Here is a 21826-nt window from a genome sequence, read left to right on the forward strand (position 1 = left end):
ACTAGGGCACAGTCACACAGCTCTTCGTACAACTAAACTACTGTACAAATCAAGGTATTATTCCTCTGGTTTGTTAGTTAACCCGTATGTTCCTGTTTTATCCTGTTGTTCCTCACATAATTATTCACTGGCAAAATGAGAAGCTAAGGAAATTACAGAACATCGTTTTAGGTCACGTTAACAGAGTGTGCAAGTGCGCAGGACCATCACGCAGATGACAGAACACACTTCACACTTGGCGTGGCAACCGGATGTTTGAGGGGAAAGAGGCCCAAATTCTGTCTTGGGTTCCTCAAGCCAAAAGCCTGGCAAAGGGCTGGAGGCTGGGGAAGTGGGGATTGGCCAGCCTCCTCCTAGCAGAGGGACCTCTGGTAATCCCAGTCACTGTCAGCCTCTGCGGCAGGCCCAGGAGCAGCAGCCAGCAGCAGCCCCTCCAACCAGGCCCTGCTGCCTTTCAGCCTTGCCAACATTCTCTACTCAAGAGCCCTGTCCTGTCACTGGTATGTGCTTAACACGGTGACACGGCTACATATGCAGTCCCAGATCCGTAAACTACCACTTACCAGAGTCTCCTTCCTCTCGGCTAGGTTTGCCTCATAAATATTTATTAACTCCCTCACTACCTGAGTCTAGGCCCTCATCACCTCTTGCGTGCTTGGCTGTGCTGTCACCGCCTCGGGGCCTCCCGGTTATACACGGCCCCTGAGCCAGAAGGCAGCTGGGCCACATCCCACCACCCTGGGAGGTTCACGGTCTCCGCTTTGATCCTGACTGCTGAATGTATTTTTATTTCCCGATTAGTTGCCAGCATTTAAACATAAGAATTCATATTCAAATCCATATTCCCAGCTTTTCTAAAAAACAAAAAACAGAAGATCTGGCAAGGCAGGGCCCGTACTCCTCCATGGCAACAGTCAGCTCAAGCTGAGTAGTGACTGCCCCCTTTCTGAGGATGCTGCACCGCAGAATTTCCCACAGTCCTCGGGAGTGCCCCAGCGCCTGACCCCTGCTCAGCATCGCCCCCTCGGTTCCAGCCAAAAGCCACTGGATTCATGAATCTGGTCCAAGCGGCAGGCAGAGAGCTTGACTGAAATGCGTGATGGCTTCCGGCCTCCACTACCTCAGACCCAGACGAGATTCCTTAGCACGGCCTGTGATGCCTCCATAGTGTTGCCGATGCCCCCCGCGCTCACCAGCCTCATGGTGCTACCGGACCGGGCCATCTCCCTGTCAGGAAAGTCCTTTCCACATCTACTCACCTCGCTGTTTTAATTCATGAAGATTCAGCCTAGTAATTTCTTCTTCAGACACTCCCTGGAACCTTCTCTATGTGCCGCAGTCCCTGATCAGGTATATCTTAACACTTCAAAGATACAGAACTGTAAGCTGCTGTCTCAACGAACACACCTCAGGGAGAGAAACTGTCCCTCCGTCTGTGTACCTGACTCAAAAAAAGGTGGTTGGACTCGATGACTAAGGACAGACATAATACAGCTGTGGCAGTGAAGTTCCCTCATCGCTCTTTCTGTATTTTTAAAAGGCTTAATCCTTAGCTTCAAACCTAAAAAAAAAAAAATCCTAAGCATAAATAGTACTTTTCAATCATTTTTCTAGCTCTATTTCATAAGCACAACAAATACCTTTAAAGCAAACTTGGGCCCTAATGAAAGGAAATGTAGAATGAAAGTACAAATTTTAGGCAACCCAGAGTGCAAGTAATTTTGCCACTGGTTTTAGTGAATTCTGGGTGAGCTGTAATTACCTAGTAACTGGGGGCACTTCCCTGAAAGACGAATGAAGACGAGAGATGAGATGGAATTCGACACTACGTTCTCTAGCCTCCTCCGCTCTCAAACCCCCAGATCAAATACAGTTAATCATGAGACGAAATACGACACGAGCAAGAAACTTACCACAACAATAAATAAAACTAGAGCTCAAAATGTCCAATTTACAAGGCAAAAAAGATACGCACCACCTCACGTAACTGAAGGCTTTCAGGGGGTAGCGCAGACTCCTGAAGGACAGGATGAGGACCATGACTGCATAAGAGCACTGGGGCACGGTGACCCCGCAGTAGATCAAGACCAGGGCGAGGAGCCGCAGTGTCCACGCCAGGAGATTTACGCTCCTTTCATCGACAAGGGGCCCGTGTTTGTAACAAACAGCAAAGCTGACAAATCCCACCATTAGGACATAGCCTGTAAAAAAGCAGAAGAACTTGAAAATCTGAACTTGAAAAGCTGTATGAAAAATCCTGGCAGAGCCTTGACTTAAGCTAAGAACATATCAGAAAGACTTCATATTTATGATTTCTTTTTCCAAAGAAGTAAGACTGAAAAACACATAGAGGGATGGTTACTCCTTCCATGTGACACTGCCTTTTGTAATGATTAAGGATATGCAATAATAAATTATTACGATATGTATCTGTTTTTTAGTCCAGAGTCCTCGATGGACCAATGTTCTCATGGTTGCTCTGGTTAGGATTTAAGCCTCAGCATAGGTCACAGCTGGCTACAAACTTTATTTTTTATTTTTACTTTCTAGTTAAAAAAGGAAGGTACAATTTTATAACAGATGGACCCTGCTGCACCCCCCGCCCCCCGTGCAGTGCTCAGTTTCTGCACTAACAATGGTGGGACGATGAGACAGTTCGCATCTCCTCCTGGGATCCAACATGAAACATGCATTTCTCGTATATCCCACTGTGTGTTTCACTCATACCTAAGGAAGCCTCAAGATCGACTTTCCAGTTCAGAAAGGGGAGAGAAGAGCAAGTTAAATTACACCACAAAGGAGCCATGAGAGAAACCCAGAAAGTGGGACGCTCGGTAAGGCAAGGAGACTGGGTATCACTATGAGGAGAAAAGGAATTGTTATGGATTTAAAAAGACTTACGAGACATCGCAGATGCAAAATACGGTTCTGGACTATATCTCCCCTTATACAACCAACCATCAAGCGCACTTAGGAAATCTAAACATGACCTGAGTAATTTATGTAATTATTATTTTTTAAATTTAATTGTTATTTAACTACAGAGAAAATGTTCTTGTTTTTTAAAGATGCTTACTGAACTAGTCAGGGGGACATACCATGATATCTATAACTTACTTTAAAAATACTTTATCATGGGGGCGGGGCGCCTGGGTGGCTCAGTGGGTTAGGCCTCTGCCTTCGGCTTAGTTCATGTTCCCAGTGTTCTGGAATCAAACCCATGTCGAGCTCTCTGCTCAGCGGGGAGCCTGCTTCCCCCTCTCTCTCTGCCTGCCTCTGCCTACTTGTGATCTCTGTCTGTCAAATAAATAAATAAAATCTTAAAAAAAAAAGAATACAGATGATATATATATATATATATATATAATATATAATGATATATAATGATAATGATGTAATGATAAAGTTTGCCATACTTTATCATAGTAACTCCTGGGTGGCTCAGTTGTTTAAGCGGGTGACTCTTGATTTTGGCTCAGGACGTGATCTCGGGGTCGAGATGGAACCCCACAGCTGAGTCCCCTGGCCAGCTACATGCTCAGAGTCTACTTAAGGATTTTTCTCCTGCCTCTGCCCAACGCCCTGCACCCATGCACATACTCTTTCTCTCTCAAATAAATGAATAAATAAATCTTAAATTGATTGCTTTTGTTTTGGGTGGGTGGACTTAGGTGAAAAATTTGGTGCTAAGGGGTTAGGAGAAAACTGATCCTCCAATTCTCCATGATTTCCCAAATAGAACAAATAAATAATTTTAAAAAGCTGTTTGGTTTTGGTTACATGAAATAAAAACAAGTGGCTTCCTAATAGCCTCTCTGTTTCTGAAAATTCAAGTTTTCATTAGTCATTTATATTTAGAATTTCTCACCTTTCATGCTGAATACATGAAGAAAAGGAAAGAGCCACATTTCAGAGAAATTTTTTCATTACAAGTTAGATCCGGCTAGAGCTTAACCACAATTCAATGGCATACAAGCAGTCAAAAGAGACAAACTTTTTTTTTTTTTCTCTTTTGATCATTAGTACAGAAAACTAAGATGTCATAGGGGAAAAAAAAACAGTCTAAAATGAGATCTATTGAACTGAAATCATCAACTGTGGGAATAAAATTTAAAAAGACTTTTAACAGCACTTCTCCTTAGTTCAAAAGGAAAATTTAGACTCTGGAAAGAAATGTATTTCCAAAGAAGGACTCCAGTTGTACTTTTCAGCTTTAGTAACAATAGAACATACTTTTAAAAAATTACCTACCTAATACATATACTCTGTTTTCATGCCACAGCCACTTGAGGTCCTCCATCCATCCGCACACAGCATAAACTGAAGCAAACCAACAACTGACCATTAGAGCCCAAAAGGTGCTGTACTGTGTGCAGAAGAAAATAAATGACAGTTTTTGGTTCACTCTCACAAAAATAGGAGTAAACAAATAAACCCTTTCTATTAGAAACGTCTACATCAAATTGCACCGATGTCAATTCGAGATACTCTCTAAAGTCTTGTTGAAGTTATGGTCCATGAACCAGCAGCATCAGCACCACCCAGGAGCCTGCTGGAACGCAGACTCTCGGGCCCCGTGGCAGATTATGAGTCAGAGTCTGCATTTCAACAGCATCCTCAGGATACTGGAAAAGCACTATTTTAAAGAAGAAAGTTATCTCAAAATGATGCTGGTGTTACAAGCTTTAAAGAGAATCTCTGCAACTCTATCATCATGAAGTACTATTTATCCTCAACTAAGTACAAAGCATTCTTTCATGAAAGGTGTTCTGGGAACTAATAATAATGAAGAAAATCCCCAGATAGAGCCATGCAGCTATTCAAGGCCTTGATCGTTCAGCATCACGGCCTTCTTCAGCTCTGCTAAGACAAGACAGGTTTCTACTCAGCACAGGTCAACCCCTGCCACTCATGGGAAAAATTTATTACCTAAAAGTAAAAAGGTCTCAAAAAAAATTATCACCAAAACTTAATACTTACTTTACAGTATATATAGTAACAAATACAAATGGAAACTCTAGAGAAAGATACCTTTTCAAGTCAGTTTATACAATGTAGAAACACAGTTTTAATTAGGAACTGTCACAGTCAATGTGAGTTAACTTTGATCAATTTTTCATGTCTATGAGATCATGGTTTCCCTCTTCTATTCATTTATACACAGTATGCCCACCTTAGGAATAAACCTTTTCACCAGCAGCAGGACAAAGACTAATGTCATCAGAACACCTAGCACGGTCCCAGAAGAGTAAAAGAAAATAGGACTTCTGTCAAAACAAGCAGATAAAAGCCATTTAAATGTTAAGCAGGACTTTCAGTATTAAAACCATGTTTAACCTGATACTAAGAATACTAAGAAGAAAAATTCAGATGGTACCTTTAATTATATCCTATACTCTTAAAAAATGAAGTCTGTACTTGAAATTTATGGTAAATAGCTTGGCACTAACTCAAAACAAAATGTCTGAGTTACCTTCTCTGTTTAGAATCTGATGTAAGAATTACTGAGCACCTCCTATGTAGCAGACGCTGGCCTGTGAGCTTTGCACGCACTCACAACAGCCCCGTGAGGTGGCTAGCCGGGTCTGAACTTCACAGGGGACGAAACAAAGGCACCAACATATTAAAGACCTTCCCCAAGTGAGCATCTGCCAGCTGGGACTCAGGCTTGCAGCCCGGCCTCTCTGAGTTAACTGACTGACATTGGGTTCTAAAGGCCACAGATTACATGAAACGCACTTAATTATACTACGAGAAAGATGAACACTATGGAGAAGAGCAGGCTAAGAAGTAAAATATTACTAGAAAAAGACTCCTTTTTCATGAGAGAAGTGGTAATACGCAAAATATCAGGTTATGTTTCTCCAAGAGTCAGACACTTGTTAAATTCAACTTCTGTATCAGAGCGACAAATCTTGGAGGCAGCTCGACTCTAACAGAGAGAGCAAGGCATCTGGCATCAGAAACCCGAGTAGAAATCTCAGCCCTAGCAAGAGCAGTCATGTGATGATGAATGCTGGCCTTCTCATCTATGAAATGAGACCAATACAGCGCTGACGCAATCCTTAAGAGGATCAGATTTTCAAATGTATATTAATACATAATACAAAGTAATACAAGTAAAAGCACTCTGAAATATACATATCGTGTGCTGTTACTCAGTTTTTAAAGGCCTTTCAAGCACTATCTATTGTTTGTAAAACCACAGCAGGAACTAAAAGCTAGTGTGGAAATATTTAGCATGGGGTCAAAATTGTGCTATCCTCTTTTTAAAAGGATAAAGGATAATTGACAAAATTAACAAAGTAAAATGGATACTTACTGACTCAACGTCTTTGCATAAAAGAAGAGGAAAACGCCTGCCACAAACACAAGGAAGAGTTTGAAATCTACAACTGGAGTAAAAAAGACAGACACACACGACAAAGGTTTTACGTCAATGTAGTTAGTGAAAGAAGAGAAAACTCAATTTATTGGAATGTCACTCCAGAAAAACAAAATCCAGAAAATCAAAAAAGAGACTTACTGTTTCGAGTCACACTAATTGTATAGACAAATATCTTCTTGACAGGTTTCACAGAGAAGCACATGGTCTCTCCATATGGATTGATGATTATGGTTATTTCATTAGACTCCTTTGGTGTCCAAAAATTATGAGTCATACACTTGATATAAGACAGAATGGTTTCTGGATATTGACAATTATGTCTTTCTGTGATATATACAATACTGAACAGGCCTGAACTGGTAATTTTTACCTATAAAATAAGAACAAACAAATCCATAAACACGTAAGCTCCTTCAAATCATGAGCAGAGGAATGAAGAGAGCCCGCGATAACGGAGGAAGAACACAGTCAGATGCACACAGTTCCGGGGATCCCAGCAATGCACCTACAGATCCATGTTTAGTTCGAACATACTGGAGCACAGAGACTTTGCGAGGTGGATGTTTCTTCCCCTGGGTTGTAGGTGATTTAACTCCCTCCTCTAGCAAGTTGTTGTGGCCAAGGGACATGTGAAAAAGGACAGGAGAAAGCAGCAGGTGGCAAACTACTTGGTCTATAAAGGGGTTTCTAGCTCTACCATTGTGTACTGTGTTTGAGGAAAAGCACTTCTTCTGGATCAGCTGCGCATGTGTAATTCAGGCTTCTCTCCCCGTGCCTCCTGAAGAATCCAACCACAGGTCCTAGTCAAGTCTCACAACAAAGCACCTGCTACAGTACCAAGCAGACACTGACAATCTAGCCAGTGATCATTAAATGACAACTGTGCCGCTGCCTCTGTCTGTCCCTCTCTATTCATACTCTTCTTTGTCCAAGAGTAAGGTGAGCCGGCAAAGAGGGAGATCACCAGCTCTCCGTCTCCGGCGTTAGGTGATATAACCCACTACCTACCCTCCTTTCTCTTGGATTTCAGCTCCTGGCTCACTGCTCTATTTCCTGTCATACTTCTCGGGGATTCAATACGCATAATACACATACCAAACTCCTTCCTATGCTCTGACTCTCTGCATCTTGAACTCCTCCCCTCTTGTACTCTTGCCCTCTGCCGGGCCTCAGCTCATCACTCCCAGGGCCACACCCTGGACCCTGTCATTACCAAACTACAGGCCCTCTATAGGTTGTTTTATGCATTCCACTGGCTGACCACCAACTCCTACCTTTCCAGTAAGCCCCTTATAGGACCTTGAACCCAGGAAGCCTTTGACCTCACCACACATCAAGCATTTTCCCCCTGCTCCTCACCCCTTCCTTTCCAGCTAAATTCCAAGGTCAATCATTATAAATCATTCCCTTGCATGTACCCACCTCCTTTGTGGCGCTCTTGCTTTGTCAGCCCTACCTGCAAACTCCAACCCTCCACCCGTTTCACGCTTGGATTCGGACCACCAAATGGCACCAGATAAACCACACAGCAGTCTGACTTCAAGCCCGAGGGTGAACCTGAAGTGGGACGTAAAGCTACAGGTGATCATACCACACATTCCCTACTCTCTTCAACAAAGATGTCACAGCTTTTCCCTTCTCAACACCAACACCTCCTCCTCACCCTCACTCTTGGCTGAAAATGGAAGAAGACGAAGTCCATAGGCTCCCATCCCATTACCCAACCAGCGGTGAGTACCTGCAGGGGCGTGCTCTGCTTCCTGCCTGTGGGGAGGAACTTTCTGCCACAGAGGAGATTTAAAGGAGATTCAAAGGTATCCTTTAGACTATCCTTTGTCTACTCAAGGACATCCTACCAACAGTCCTGCCCTTTCTACTGGACCACCCTACTGATGTGGGAAACAAAGACAGAAAAATTAAATTTCCTTACTATCTATACCCCACTGGTTAAGTCCTTAAAACAGGCAGAATGACATTCCTCTAGAAACTCAGCTGCCTGGATGTTAATACTTTGCTAAGGGCAAAAGGCAATCTTAGCCCAACACCCAGGATCCTGTAAGTCTACTTTACACACAAAAATTCCTTTGGAAACTTCCTTTATCTCTATCTCTCCAAAATACATGTCGGCAATCATCCCCCAAGCATATGACCCACCAATAGACAACTGAAGGGTCTGATGACTAAGGTTTCATTAGGCAGTAATAAATGACTTCTTCCCAACAACAGCTAGCCCCCTCAAGGTTCTGGAAACCTTGCTTCCAAAATTCCTTAGAGACTTACGCTGTCCCTAATTCCCTCCCAACTTAAGAGTATATAATGGGCCACTCCTCGTGACCCCAGGGTAGCTCTTTCTGCCCAAGGGTCCCGTCCCCAGCTTTAATGAAATCACCTTTTGCACCAAAGAGGTCTCAAGAATTCTTTCTTGGCTATTGGCTTCAAACCTTAACAGCTTCCCTACATCACTATTAGCATACAAACATGTTGATACTTTTCCCATGGGGGGGGGAGCCTTCTATGGACTCCACTTTCCCCAGTGCAATCAAATTCTCTTACAAGGTTACCCATACCTGCAGTCTTCAGTTCTTTTCCTCCCATTCTCTCTTTAACCCTTTTCAGTCATGGAGTGTTTCATGCCCTAAAGGCCGTCCCTGACAAGGTCACCAGCAGCCTTCACGTTGTTAGGGCCAATTCATTCTCAGTCACCACATTTGATCCACGAACAGCACTGAGCACTGCTGACCACTCTCTTCTCCTTGTAACACCTTCTCCGTGCAGTGCTCCTTCTCTCTCTCCTCTGCTGGCTCCTTCCTCCTCCCTATGTGTAAGACTGACCAGGCTCAGCTATTGGTCCTCCAGCTAAACTCACTCCTTAGCACTGTCTACAAACACGCACTGCTGCTGACTTTTTCAGAAAGTAACACAGAAAACATACAGAAGCTAGTAAGACTGCTACCCACAAGGGCTAGATAGGAATAGGTAGAGGAATGAGGGGGACTGACACTTCTCTGAGAATACTTCTGCATAGAGTTGCAATTTAAAACCATATTAATTCCATCCCTACTAATACATGTTAATAAGATCAACTAAGATAGGGAAAAAACCTGAAAACAATAAAAACAAATATTCAAATGGAAATGGCAACAAATAAAACAAAATATATCTCAAATGAATAATATAATCATATTAAAGGAGGTGTGTGAGAATGGGTTAACCTAAGTGATTCTGGAGCACAGTATTTAAACTATACACTCTCACACTAGAGGTAAAACACACTCTAAACAAATACTGACAAATAAATTACTATTCTATCATTAGACAAATAAATAAATATATTGAGAATAATGAAAACTAGTTTCTCCCCATCAGAGAAAAAGTTACAAATACGGCAAGGAGATGAGAACGAACCCAGTAGTATGGAAAATACCAGAACTCGTGTTTTTCAACAAATGGAGAGACAGAAATAGAACGTCCACAGGTGTATGGGTGTGTAAGTTTCTGTCTGTACACATATGACAATGGTATCCCAGCACTAATAAATAAATAAATAACGCTGAATGCTCCTTGAAAAAAATGTATGACTCCAGAGTTGGGCTGAAGAAATTGTAAGATAAGCCTGGAACATCTTGCTTACCAGAAGATGCCCAAATGATAGGCACAAAATAAAAGGACACATGAGCTACCTTAAAGGTGCTCTTACTGGCCAAATCTAGGACGATGTGAACGTCAGAGCGAATAATGAGGTAACAGACAATCCACAATCGTGACACTGTGTGGATACAAACAGACTGGAGGAGGAAAACCTCTTCCTGACTGAAGAGCGCTGATGGATGTGGAAAGAATCGTGGAATTAGAAAAGGACCATTTGATAAACATCCTGATAACTGATTCATGCAAGGATCATCAATGAATGATAAAACTAGGAAGGGAAAACCTGATGAGGGAGGAAAAGGACATCTACATAGTTTCAAATTACCTCCTCAAAATACTCATTTATTAAAAGGGCAAAATGGTCACTTTATAGTGGTAAAACTGTAAATTTCCAGAGACCACCTTACCCAGGTGATCCAAGTGGTGTGTATCATCAGTAATGGCACAAACCAACATCATGTGCCTTCTGATACGCTGTCCTATCTTTTCCCTCAGCCTAAAATATACTCTCTTTGTATAGTACCTTGGTAACTCACGAACTTCATTAACATCTTTCTCAAGTATCCCCTTCTCACCAAGAACTACCCTGACCCCACTTTTTATACTGTAACTTACTCCCCACCTCCCTCACTTTACATTTTCTGTTTTCATGGCACTTACTCATTTTACAATTTTCTTCTCTACCTCCTACCCCTAGGAGCCTAAAAATCATAGGAACAGGGATCTGTTTTAGGATCCTACGATACTAATGTATCCTAAGAGCCAGTAATAGTTCCTAGCCCCTAGGTGAGTGCTTAATAAATATGTTAAGTGCTGAATGATGGGAAGTACTAGGCTATTGAGATTAACTATTATCTTGGCCATCCCTGGGATCAGAGAAGGGCTTGGGATAGAAATTATTTTGGAAACTAGGAGAGAGGGTGTTGTCTTGAGTTGTGTCTGAACGGTGACCACACTGTGCTCACTTGGATACCATATTTCTTTGGAATGGTTTGGAGAAGGGCTGATAAAAAGCATGAAGAGTTAATGTTCCCTTCCACATGCCCCTTTCCCTTGGGTCACTCTATGTGGTTCCCCAGTCAGCTTTCATACTGATACGCTGCTCTATGCCATACAAAAGCTTTTTTTTTTATTCTTGAACTAGAACATTTTAATTCTCAGTTCCTAAAACATGATTTAAATGTAGGCTCTTACCTGCCTAGTCGACCACATATATTTCCACTCCATTTGGGAATTTCGATTGTAGCAGTAACAGTCCGAGTCAGATGTTTTAATAAAATCCATTTCCTTCAGAGTTTTACACCTTAGAACTGAGAGATGGAAAAGAGAAATACTTCCTAAAATATTTTATTTCCAAGAATCTTTTCTTTTATTTCTTTCTCTTCATAAGAATAATGTCTCTAACCAATGAACTTTTCTACATGGTAGTTACAGTCCCTCAGTCTTTCCAGCCCACAGGAGACAGACCAAAAAATTACAGTCCAGTGTCAATTCTCTTACGATATATGGGAGGTACTGTAGGAACACAGAGAACTCCAAGAACTTCAGTCTTGGAGCAGAGGGCAAGAATTGGGGGCAGCTTCCTAGAAAGGGGGAAATGAGAGAGAGCACTGAAGGGGGAGCCGGAGGCAGCGAGACAGAGAAGATAGTTCAGAGGGCGGCAAGAGATGAGGGAAATCACGGAAGCAGTTTAGTCATTCACTGAGGACGGTGTATGGGGACTACACGGGGGCCTTCCGACATCTGCAGGGAGACGCAAGCAATGGCCACCACTTCGCGGAGTACAGACAGCGCGCTGAATGCAGAGCGCCGAAGCCTTCTAGGTAAGCATCAAAGTCTCAGCAGGAAACTGCTGACACTCCCCAGGGTTTTACCGAAGAGTTCGGGAGACTGGGGCAGAGTTAAGACATTAACACCGTGAGCTAAGGCACTGGGAGCTTCACATCAACAACAGCAGGAAGCCTGTAACATCCCTAGGCCTGAAATGGCAAAGGTAGGGCTGGATGTTACTGCAGCTTCTCAAGCCAGGAGGACAGTCTAATGGGATGTGATCCCTGCCAGAATGTGGGATGGTGGGACAAGGGGGCACCACGTCAGCCTCTGTCTCCTGCCTTCCTCGCAGGGCCTCTCACTGGCCAAACACTATGGGAACCAAAGGCCCTTTGATACAGCCCAGAGACATCAGCTTCCAGACACTGAGCAGGGGAGGGAAGGACAAACAGAGCATCAGCAGTTGGACCAGGGAAACAACAGGCACCCAGCTGTGTTTCAGAAGAAGCATTCTCTAAGCAACGTGCAAGTTTAGAGGTGAAGACGGAAAGCAGAAGAACCAAGGAGGTTCCTGCAGCAGCCTAAGCAGGGACCGAGCTGGGCAGGAGGGAGACGAACAGATTAGCGATCCCTTATGACCGGGACCAACAGGCTCTGGAGAGTCATTAGATAAGGGAGCACAAGAAAGGGAAGTTCTGTTAAGTGGAGAGATGGCAAGGCCCTTCACGCCAATACGGAACAGCAGAGAGGATGCAAGCTCGGGCAGGGAAAGGGGGAGGAGTTCAGTCTGGGGCAGAACTAAGTTCCGGTTGTGGGACTATGTGAAGATGGACGGGGCTGCAGCACAGGAGAAATCTGGAGACAGAAGTAGATACGGATGTGTGTCTGTGTGCATAAACATAAACATACGTGCATTTGTGTGCTATATGTAACATTAAATAATGTACAACACAACACCATATACCATAATATACAGAGGAGAGACAGGTGCTTTATTAGAGAGAGTAACTAGCATTAAGGAAATTATTAAGTAATGGGGTTCATTTTATTCTGTGGCTGCCTCTGTATCAGAATTTAAAATGAGGTGAGATGCCTTTTATTCCTCAGTCAGGGTTGGAGGCTATGATCTGCCCTTGGGGATCATGGTCAGGGCTGCCACAAGCTGGCAGGCTTGTTTTCCTGCCTCAGACATCTGTGCTTACTGGGAGCCCCCACTTGGTCTACACCAGGCGTGCTGACCCCCCCAGCCAGACTAGGGTCTGAAGTGGCAGCACCGGGCCGTAGGCCCTGGAGCTCTCCTTGGATAGTGCCAGGTTCTCACAAGCCGATCCTGGCCTGTGTTGCCCCCAAAGTAGCTTGGTGCCCGGCCTGCCCCACAGGCAACACCTAACAAACACACCTAAACAGGTAGTCACCTACCACAGAGATGCCTGTGAGGGAGTGGGGCGCTCACCTCCTGCTCTCTTACAAACAACGGCTTTGGCCCCAGGACATAACACTGGGGAGGACAGGGTGTCCAAAAGTGGGGGATTCGGTTGTTGAAGGGGCATCTGAAGCCACCTAGCTCATTCTTCCCTGCCTGGATTAGTTGGTACCAGCCAGGCCTTTCCATCCATCCACTCCGAGTCGCGTCTCCCATATGTGATCCCCTACAGGAAGTGAGGAGCAGGGTGTGAGTGGGTGCTGGAGGAGGAGCTCTGCAGGCGTCTGGGCAAGGAGGTCAGACCTGACACTCAGTACAGCAGCCACAAGCACAAAAGCCCCAGTTCTTTTATTTTTTTTTTTAAGATTTTATTTATTTATTTGACAGACAGAGATCACAAGTAGGCAGAGAGGCAGGCAGAGAGAGAGGAGGAAGCAGGCTCCTCGCTGAGCAGAGAACCTGATGTGGGGCTCGGTCCCAGGACCCTGAGATCATGACCTGAGCCGAAGGCAGAGACTTTAACCCACTGAGCCACCCAGGCACTCCAAAAAGCCCCAGTTCTAAGGGTTCGCCTTCTCCAGTCTGACAGCTCTGGCCTCACACAGTTGCAAGTGGGAAATGTTCTATGCTGAAGAGCCTACTTCCATCAGCTGACAAAATCATGTTTTAGAGAAGTTTTCAAGTTCTGTTTTTCTTCAGAACAAAAGTTCTGAAAGCATCATATTTTGTTCTAAAAGCAATAAACCACTTTCTGCGGGGAAAACAAATAAAGTAACTGAGATGAAAATCCTAAATTCTTCTGGATCCAGGATAAGGTGTCACCACTGGCTCTGTCAACAGGAAACAGAGAACGAACGCTGTGGGCACACAGAGAGAGGGACCTTATGCCCAACCCCCATCTCCTTCAAGGGAAGTGCCAGCGCAACCTGCTACAGCGAAGATGAGCAAGGACAGAGTAACTAGTAACTAGTCGCAATTTCGTCCACTTCAGGAATAATACTGAATGAACCCACACAGGTCCATGTCCTGCTAGAAGCGTCCTAAGCATTCTGCTGGAGAAAGTGCAGACAGACCCGGGGAGAAGACGCAGCGTGCCCACCCATGTGACCACACGAAAGTCACAACAGAATCCAGTATTTTCCACTGGGACACTGTCAAGTCACTTAATCTTTACTCTTAACATGGTGAGGAAATGCATATGTTTTTAAATATACGAACAAATTTGCTGAGTTTGAGAGTCTGAGATGCAAACACAAGAGTCTGAGAGACAGGTCTCAAAGAGGCACGTGAAGGAAGGTCCAGAGGCCCTCGGCATAGAGGATACGAACAATTAGAAACGCATCCCCAGCATGGCCTGTTTATAAACAAGACCAAAAAGAGAATGCAGAACCAGTGCGACCAACACAGAGCACCCCATGCTGAGGCGAATTCTCGGGTATATCTGAGATGCAAGGGACTCCTGGCCACGGCCTACACAGGGGAGAGGGCACTCCTGGCCATCCAAGGGCCGCAGCCAGCTGTAGAAAAGACCATGTCAGAGGCAGAGAGAGATTTGACAGAGAGAGATTACAAGTAGACAGAGAGGTGGAGGGGAAGCAGGCTCCCTGCCCAGTAGAGAGCCCGATGCGGGGCTCGATCCCAGGACCCTGAGACCATGACCGGAGCCGAAGGCAGAGGCTTTAACCCACTGAGCCACCCAGGAGCCCCTGTTAGGCACTTTTCTTAAGGGTGACTCCAGGGCTGCTGCCCGCATTGCCTCTCCCGGTAGGCCCTACTGCTTCAAGGAACCAGCCCTGTAAGAACAGGGAACTACTCCTCTTGTTAGCTGTTTGAGGGAATAGCCTCTTTCTGGGACCTGAACTTGGCAAACAAACACTGCCCTCCATTGAGTTTTTTTCTACTTGGTCCTAAGACCATCTCCTAGATCATGTGACATCTGTAACTTAAGAGCAAGACGGTGTAATACAGTGCGATAATTTGAATATAGAAGTAAATGCTTCTCTGTCATCCAGGCCAGTCTCCTTGCACTTGGATTACTGTAAAAGCCTGGTTTCCCTGCTTCCAGCATCACCCCTATGATGCTCCCCTGCAGCCCATTCTCCAATCGGCATATAGATCATTTAACAACATCAATCAGAGCACATCATTTACCTGCTGAAAACCGAGGACTTCAGGCTGCAGCCTCCCGTCCAAGGACCTAGGACCTCTGACATTCTCTCCTCTGCTCTCTTCTCTCACTGCTCAGGCCACACCAGCCCTCCCGCCCTCAAGATGCTGAGACACTCCTGCCTCGAGTTTTCCTACGTGCTGAGTCCTTGACCTGCAATCCGCTCTCCCCAGCTTTTGGCAGAGCTTGCTTCTCCTGATCAGAGGTTTGCCCGAACGTCACCTTCTCGGGAAGGCCTTCTCAGACCCCACTGTCTAAAATGGCACACTCCAACCCCTTTCACCCACTTTCTTCTCACTCTGCTTTATTTTTTCCTCATACTATTATTAGTTTATACTCTGTCTCTCCATAAAGTTAGGGACAGCATGTTCATTACCGGATCCCCAGCCTTTAAATATCTGCCTTTTGTATGTAGGTTATAATTTGAGAGTGTTGGTGGGTCATTTGGGCATGCATAGCAGAGACAATGAAAGCCTGGCCAATCTTTGTAAAAGGCTGCCCAGTACCAGTCAGCACCATAAAAGGAGGTGCACTCTGGCCTTCCCCTTGAAGCAACCTGATGTAATCAGACACCCCATCCAGCCTGGGTCACATCCCACCTACGGAACCCACAGGCTACAGCTCCCCCTCACCCCACCTCATCATCAATATACCTTAACTACAGGGTTGAGAGCTGTAATCCTTACCATCCCTTGGGCTAGGGACCTTCTTTATCCTTCCCGGACAGAGAAGAACAGAGAGAAGCAAGAAACAAGAAGCTTGGTTTTGTTTTACTCGTATATGGTACATCAGTGTATCCTGCACAAGGGGCCTCTCAGTTAGACCAAAGTAACTTGCTCCGAATTTCTCCTCAGTCCTCTACAGGATTAAGCAAAGTACAGACGGAGGTAGGTTGCTCTGGCAGGGATACCCACAGAAACACTACTAAAGGCATGTTGTGAGGTGCTCCCCTGGAATTCTCCAGAGTGCCTCTGACTTTTGAGGTGAAGCTGATGTCAAATTTACACAACACATGAGACAACAGACGGTCTTAGCATTTCATGGTGTCCTCTGGCTACCCTCATTATTACTAACTCTCTCTTCAGAGATGAACTTCATTCAGTTCACATAAGAGCCCCTAAACATCTAAGGAACTAGAAACAGCTACAAGAAACCACAAATCCAGCTTCATGGCAGTTCATGTAAACCTTAAGCCAAGGGCTAGCTGGGCTAAGCATAAAGCAGTGACTGTGACCTCAACACTGTTTATCTAGGCTTCTTCTAGAGACATTGTACTATTCAGTTTTTACTTCCTCCATCCCCACCTGAGGGAGGGAACAGAAGATGTAGCAGCTGGATGGCTTATCTGAAACCTATCAGCTGCTCGAGCTCTGAAGTCTGGGAAGTGGCCTGCCGTCTGCGGGCATCATTTATTCCGGGGCCTCAGTCTTGGCTCGTTCATTCTGTCAAGATGGAACTTCCTAGAGGCAGATGTAGGCAAACCCAAAGATATCACAATGATACCAACAAAATCCTCTCACAATACAATTCAGAAAACAAAAAGGAATTTCTAGGGATTCAGAAAAATGTAATAATAACCATTCATTTGATCAGACTCAAGAACAATACCTGCCCAGGGACAGCTACTGTTTCCACCTGAGGCTGAGTATGTTTCTACCCCTAGAAGGTGCCCCATAACGCTGGTATTCACAGCCTCAAACCTGATTCCAGATCTAGAGAAAGATCTGCAGGGCCAGTCCTGAATGCCATCCTTCCTACGCCTACCCCCAGCAAGGCTGCGTCTCAGCCATGACATGATCATCACCTTCTGTAACTCCCTGCAGTCCTCAAAAGGTTCTCTCGATTCTGCAATAAAACGGACTTCTGATTTTCTGGACAGTTGTGCCCAGACTGCTAAGACAAAGCACAATTATTTACATTACCAAAGAATTTGAGTCAGGGTGACCTTACCCAGTGAGATTCCTTAGTTCATTTTAAATAGTACTCAATTTATAAATATTCAATTAATCTAATTTAAGACTATATAGCTTATATAAAAAAGGGACAGATGGGTTATCATTGCTTTAATAAATTACATTTTAAATTACTACTTTGTACAGCTTTTGTCATTTATTAGTTTTCCTAAATGTAAAAGAACATATTTAAGTTAAAGAATTTAGTCATACATAAGGTAAAAATATTCAAAACTTCAGAAAAAGGCAGGTAGTACTTAAGCCTACTTATAGAGTATGCTAAAAATAAAAAGCACAAACACTTCTCAAATTTCAGCAGATCTTAAACAACTTCCAACATAAAAATATTCCAGCAATGTTCCTTCGAAAAATTTAACCTTCATATGGCCCTCATATGGGAAGAAAATATCTTCAGATGAAACTATAACAGAATAACAAAATCACTTATTAAATTAGAGAGCCCTTTTCTCCATTTGGCCTATTACTGCTTCTCTTTTGGGACAAGAAGAGGGAAAAAATATAAAAATTTTTAAAAAGCAAAAACCAACAAAACTTAGCTCCTGAAAGCTCAAAGGAAGGATTTTTCTGGGTATTATTTGTGGATTCACATTTTCAAAGGAGTTAGCATGGAGCACCAAAATTAGAAGGTAACTTCTCTATTCTATTAACCCTAGTTTAACCAGAATTGACTATAAATCTTGATTTTTATTTCTCCAAGAATGTGCATAGAAAATAAATCTGAGGGGCGCCTGGGTGGCTCAGTGGGTTAAGCTGCTGCCTTCGGCTCAGGTCATGATCTCGGGGTCCTGGGATTGAGTCCCGCATCGGGCTCTCTGCTCAGCGGGGAGCCTGCTTCCTCCTCTCTCTCTGCCTGCCTCTCTGCCTATTTGTGATCTCTGTCAAATAAAGAAATAAAATCTTAAAAAAAAAAAAAAAGAAAATGAATCTGGAATTAGCACATACTGATGCACATTCAGGCCGATTTTAACTTCAAGGACTGATTTTTCTTCTCCTTAGATGAATTTGAAAGCTGTGGTTTCAAATGGGCCATCACTACATAGCCCAAGCCTGGGAACTCAACACAGTGGCCTGAACTACATCATAAGACAGCACATGGTTTCAAGGGTCCTCAACCTGGGCTGCAAACCATGAGTAAAATCTTTCAGCCAGCCAACTACCTGCCTCTCCTGTCACTTGCCTCCGACCTTCCTCCAAATAGGGTGACAGAAAGCTAGCCTGGCGCTGGATGTTCTCTATTTTATGGAAGTGTGTGTGTGCATTCAAGAGAATTTTACAACAATAAAGTATCATCTGATCCAAGCTTCTCATGTTATAAATGGGCCCTATTATGAAAGGAAGTCCCAGCTGTTTGATCTCAGTTCATAAAATCACTTTTACAGCAGCAATGTTCCTTAGACATAGTCTAGTCCAAGGGTTCCAAAGTGGTGTCACTGGCACACCACAGGATCCAGGATGCTCCACAGCCTGTCCCATATAAAGCGTATCTGGAATGGCAAAAGCTGCTGTAAGTCTTCATTCGTTGCCATTTTTCTTGGCTCTGCGCTAGAATTTTATCAACTCAGTGTACCTCCTGCATGTCTCGGTGGAACAGTAGTTCTGACATGCATCTATGTAGCTCTCTGGCTAACAAAACAGAAGTCATAGTTAACACCAAATGTTGTAACACAAACATGAGAAATAGCGGGTTCACAGAAGGAAATAAAATGGTCAAGAACATGCTGGAAATCATTCCACAATGGAAGAACTTTACCGTATGATGAGAAAACAATGGTCCATAAAGACTATGGGCCCGGACCAAGGTAATTCTAGGAGTGGGTGGGGGCATGGAAGGAAAGTGTAGAAGTGAAGGTTCTGGATGTCGATCCGGGCCTCCTTACAAGTTTCTGGCTGCTGCCATGCTCAGAAACCCTCCGTCTCGGGCGCGTCTGTGATTCATCTGCTCGCCCGTGTCATGGTCACACTGCTTACTACTGAGCCTGCCTTTCCCCATCCATAAAGCGGGTCTCTAACGGTACTTGCTCTCAGAGGACCATCACCCGCACTGGACAAGATAACGCACTCGGAGCACTTTCAACACTGCAGACACCTCGTGAGCACTCAGCCACGGAGTGCTGGATGACCACCGTGCAGAGCAGTCGCCCAAAGTGGAAGTCACTGCGCGAGTCCCTGCGGCTGGCAGCTCCCCAGAATCCGGCCGTCGGCCCCATCCTTAGACAAAGAACCGCGACCTCGCAGGAGCAGGGCCTCTGCCCAGCAGCAAGACCAGGCTTGGCTGCCCCTGCCAACAGAGGTGGCCGAGGACATGAGAAGCTGGTGGACAACAGCGCCAGGAAACCTTGACGGGACGTGGTGCGGGGGTGGGGGAGGGGCTCTGCGCGTGGTGAGCCGCAGCTGCCCCTCCGCGCGGGATCCCGGGAGCTCCCCCGCAGGGACCGCGGCGGCGCCCCAGCTGCCCCCCTCCCTCGTGCCCGCGTCCCACCGCGCGCCGACCTCGCAGCGACGCCGCGGGACACGCAGTATCGGGTCACGCGGGACCGGCCGCGGGTCCCGCTCCAGGCCGCAGGGCCCGTCCGCGGAGGAGTCGCGGCCTCGCCCCGGAGCCGAAGCCATCGCCCGCTCGGCCCGGGTCCGCAGCAGCCGCCCCGGGAGAAGCACGGACGTTCCTCCGCGAGCCTCCGGGGCCGCGCAGCTGCGGGGCCGCACACGAACCACCGCACTTCGGTCGACGGGGGAACCCGGCGAGACGCGGAGCTCCGCCGCTTTGCTTCTGCTAAAACCAGGAGAACGTGCAGGTGCGGGGCGCCCGGGGGCCTCAGGCCATGATCTCAGGGTCCCGGGATCGAGCCCCGCGTCGGGCTCTCCGCTCGGCGGGGCGCCTCCTCCCCGCCCCCGCCCCGCCCGCCGCTCCGCCCGCCGCTCCGCCCGCCTGTGAGCTCGGTCTGTCTCTCTGTCCAGGAAGTAAATAAAATCTGTAAAATGTTTTTAAAAGGCCAGATGCCGCCCGAGACACCGGGGAGCCCGAGCAGGCGGGAGGGGGCGGGCGCCGGCTGCGCCCCGCGGTGAGCCCGGAGGAACGAGGCAGCGCCCGCCGGCTCCCCGTCCTCCGCCCCCACGACGCCGCCGGGCGCGGGCGGAGCAGCTGCGGGGCGCGGGCTGCGCGAGAGCCGGAAGCCGGGAGCCCGCGCCCGCCCGCCCGCCCGCCCGCCCGGTTACCTGAGAGCGCGGCCGCCGCCTCCTCTCCGCGCGCGGCGCCTGCGGGCGGGGCGGACAGCGGCGGCAGCCACAGGAGCAGCCACCAGCGCCCCGGGGGCCGCCGCATCCCGCCCCGGAACCAGGGCGGCGGCGCGGGCCGCGGCGGGCCGGCTGGGCCGTTGGCAGCGGAAACCGCGCGAGGCCCGAGAGACGAGGGGGCGGCGGGGCCCGCACGCGGGAAAGGCCGAGACCCCGCGAAGCTCCCGCGGCCGGGGGTGGGGCGCAGGCCGGAGCCGCCCCCCGCCCCTCCCAGCCCCCGCCTCAGGGCTTCCGGGCCTCGCTGCCCCGGAGGCCGTCGGGCGCGCCGCGGTCCCGGCAGTCTCCGCGCGAGGCGCCGGTCGTGGGGGAGGGGGAGGGGCCCCTCGAGTGTGGGCTCTGCCTCAAACGTCCTCGACCCGTGCGTGAGCTGCGGGGTTTTAGGGCTGAATTCTCGGACTTGAGTGACGCTCTGTGAAGAGGAAGACCGTGGAGGAACCCCCTTTTTGTTTTACCAGTAAGAGTTTATTTTCCCTGTTTCCTTTTCCGTTGCTGTGAGACAGCAGCAGGCGCGCTCGCTGCCCCAGGACGCGTGTCCGAGCGCCGGGGCGCCCCGCGGCAGAGGCTGGGACGTGCCTCGCCCTGCGGCCCCGAAGGCCGCCGCCGCCCGCGAGGATCCGGAAGACGGTGGGCGGTTGCCGCGGGGTCCGGGCGCAGGAAGGGGGGTCGGACGGGCAGAGCGGGTCAGAAAGTCCGGATTTAAAGTCGTAAGTACGCCGCGGTGACGGGACGCGCGGTGTGACACGGTCGCTAACGGTGACGCTCGCCCGAGAGCTGCCGAGGGTAAATCACCGACGTTCTCGTCGCGCGGACGTCCTGGAACCGCGTGAGGTGACGGATCCCGACTTAGTGACGTTCCGCGGCGCGTGTCAGTCACACGGCGCCCCTGCAGCCGACGCAGCGTCCTGTGCCGGTTACGTCGCAGCGAAACTGGAGAAAATACCTGAGCGGCCTGAACGCCGATGATTAGCATAGAATTCGCAGACTTAAGTAGATTATAGTGCATTTCCGTGTTTCTGGAGCACAGATCTTCCTCAGGCCCCGAAAATCCATTCATGTGATTCACTATCTCAGACGAAGCACTGACTGGAACAGAAGTTCCTCTCCTCTCTCCTAACTCTGGTCTGCTTAGGTGCCTTGGAGAAGCCAGTGGTGACAGAAATCATCCC

At 47.1% G+C, this 21826-nt stretch overlaps 1 protein-coding gene and 1 non-coding gene across 10 annotated transcripts in view; one reads left to right on the top strand and one right to left on the bottom strand.

Annotated features, from left to right (window-relative positions):
• The window catches only part of NEMP2 (nuclear envelope integral membrane protein 2), a 29770-nt gene extending 8673 nt beyond the window's left edge, over nt 1–21097 (bottom strand). For 3 of the 9 annotated variants that reach the window (XR_006608509.1, XR_006608508.1, XM_045086500.1), the window contains exons 1-7: nt 13226–13244; nt 11231–11346; nt 6527–6758; nt 6323–6395; nt 5174–5267; nt 4252–4366; nt 1976–2201 (exon numbers count right to left, since the gene is read on the bottom strand). Coding sequence is in view for 7 of the 9 variants with exons in the window: in XM_045086500.1 (XP_044942435.1) it covers nt 1976–2201; nt 4252–4366; nt 5174–5267; nt 6323–6395; nt 6527–6758; nt 11231–11320 (830 nt within the window). In the remaining 2 variants the exon portion in view is untranslated. Of the gene's footprint in view, nt 1–1975; nt 2202–4251; nt 4367–5173; nt 5268–6322; nt 6396–6526; nt 6759–11230; nt 11347–13225; nt 13454–16700; nt 18108–20582 lie in introns of those variants that run through there. The other 6 variants (XM_045086503.1, XM_045086504.1, XM_013061874.2 and 3 more) reach the window with 6 other exon arrangements.
• On the top strand, nt 12897–13000 carry LOC123393707. The gene has a single exon (XR_006608521.1).
• Nucleotides 21098–21826: the final 729 nt, after the last annotated feature.

This window comes from Mustela putorius, unplaced genomic scaffold (genome assembly GCF_011764305.1).
Source record: "Mustela putorius furo isolate JIRA1106 unplaced genomic scaffold, ASM1176430v1.1 tig00000992_pilon_pilon_pilon, whole genome shotgun sequence".
NCBI classification, from domain to species: domain Eukaryota; kingdom Metazoa; phylum Chordata; class Mammalia; order Carnivora; family Mustelidae; genus Mustela; species Mustela putorius.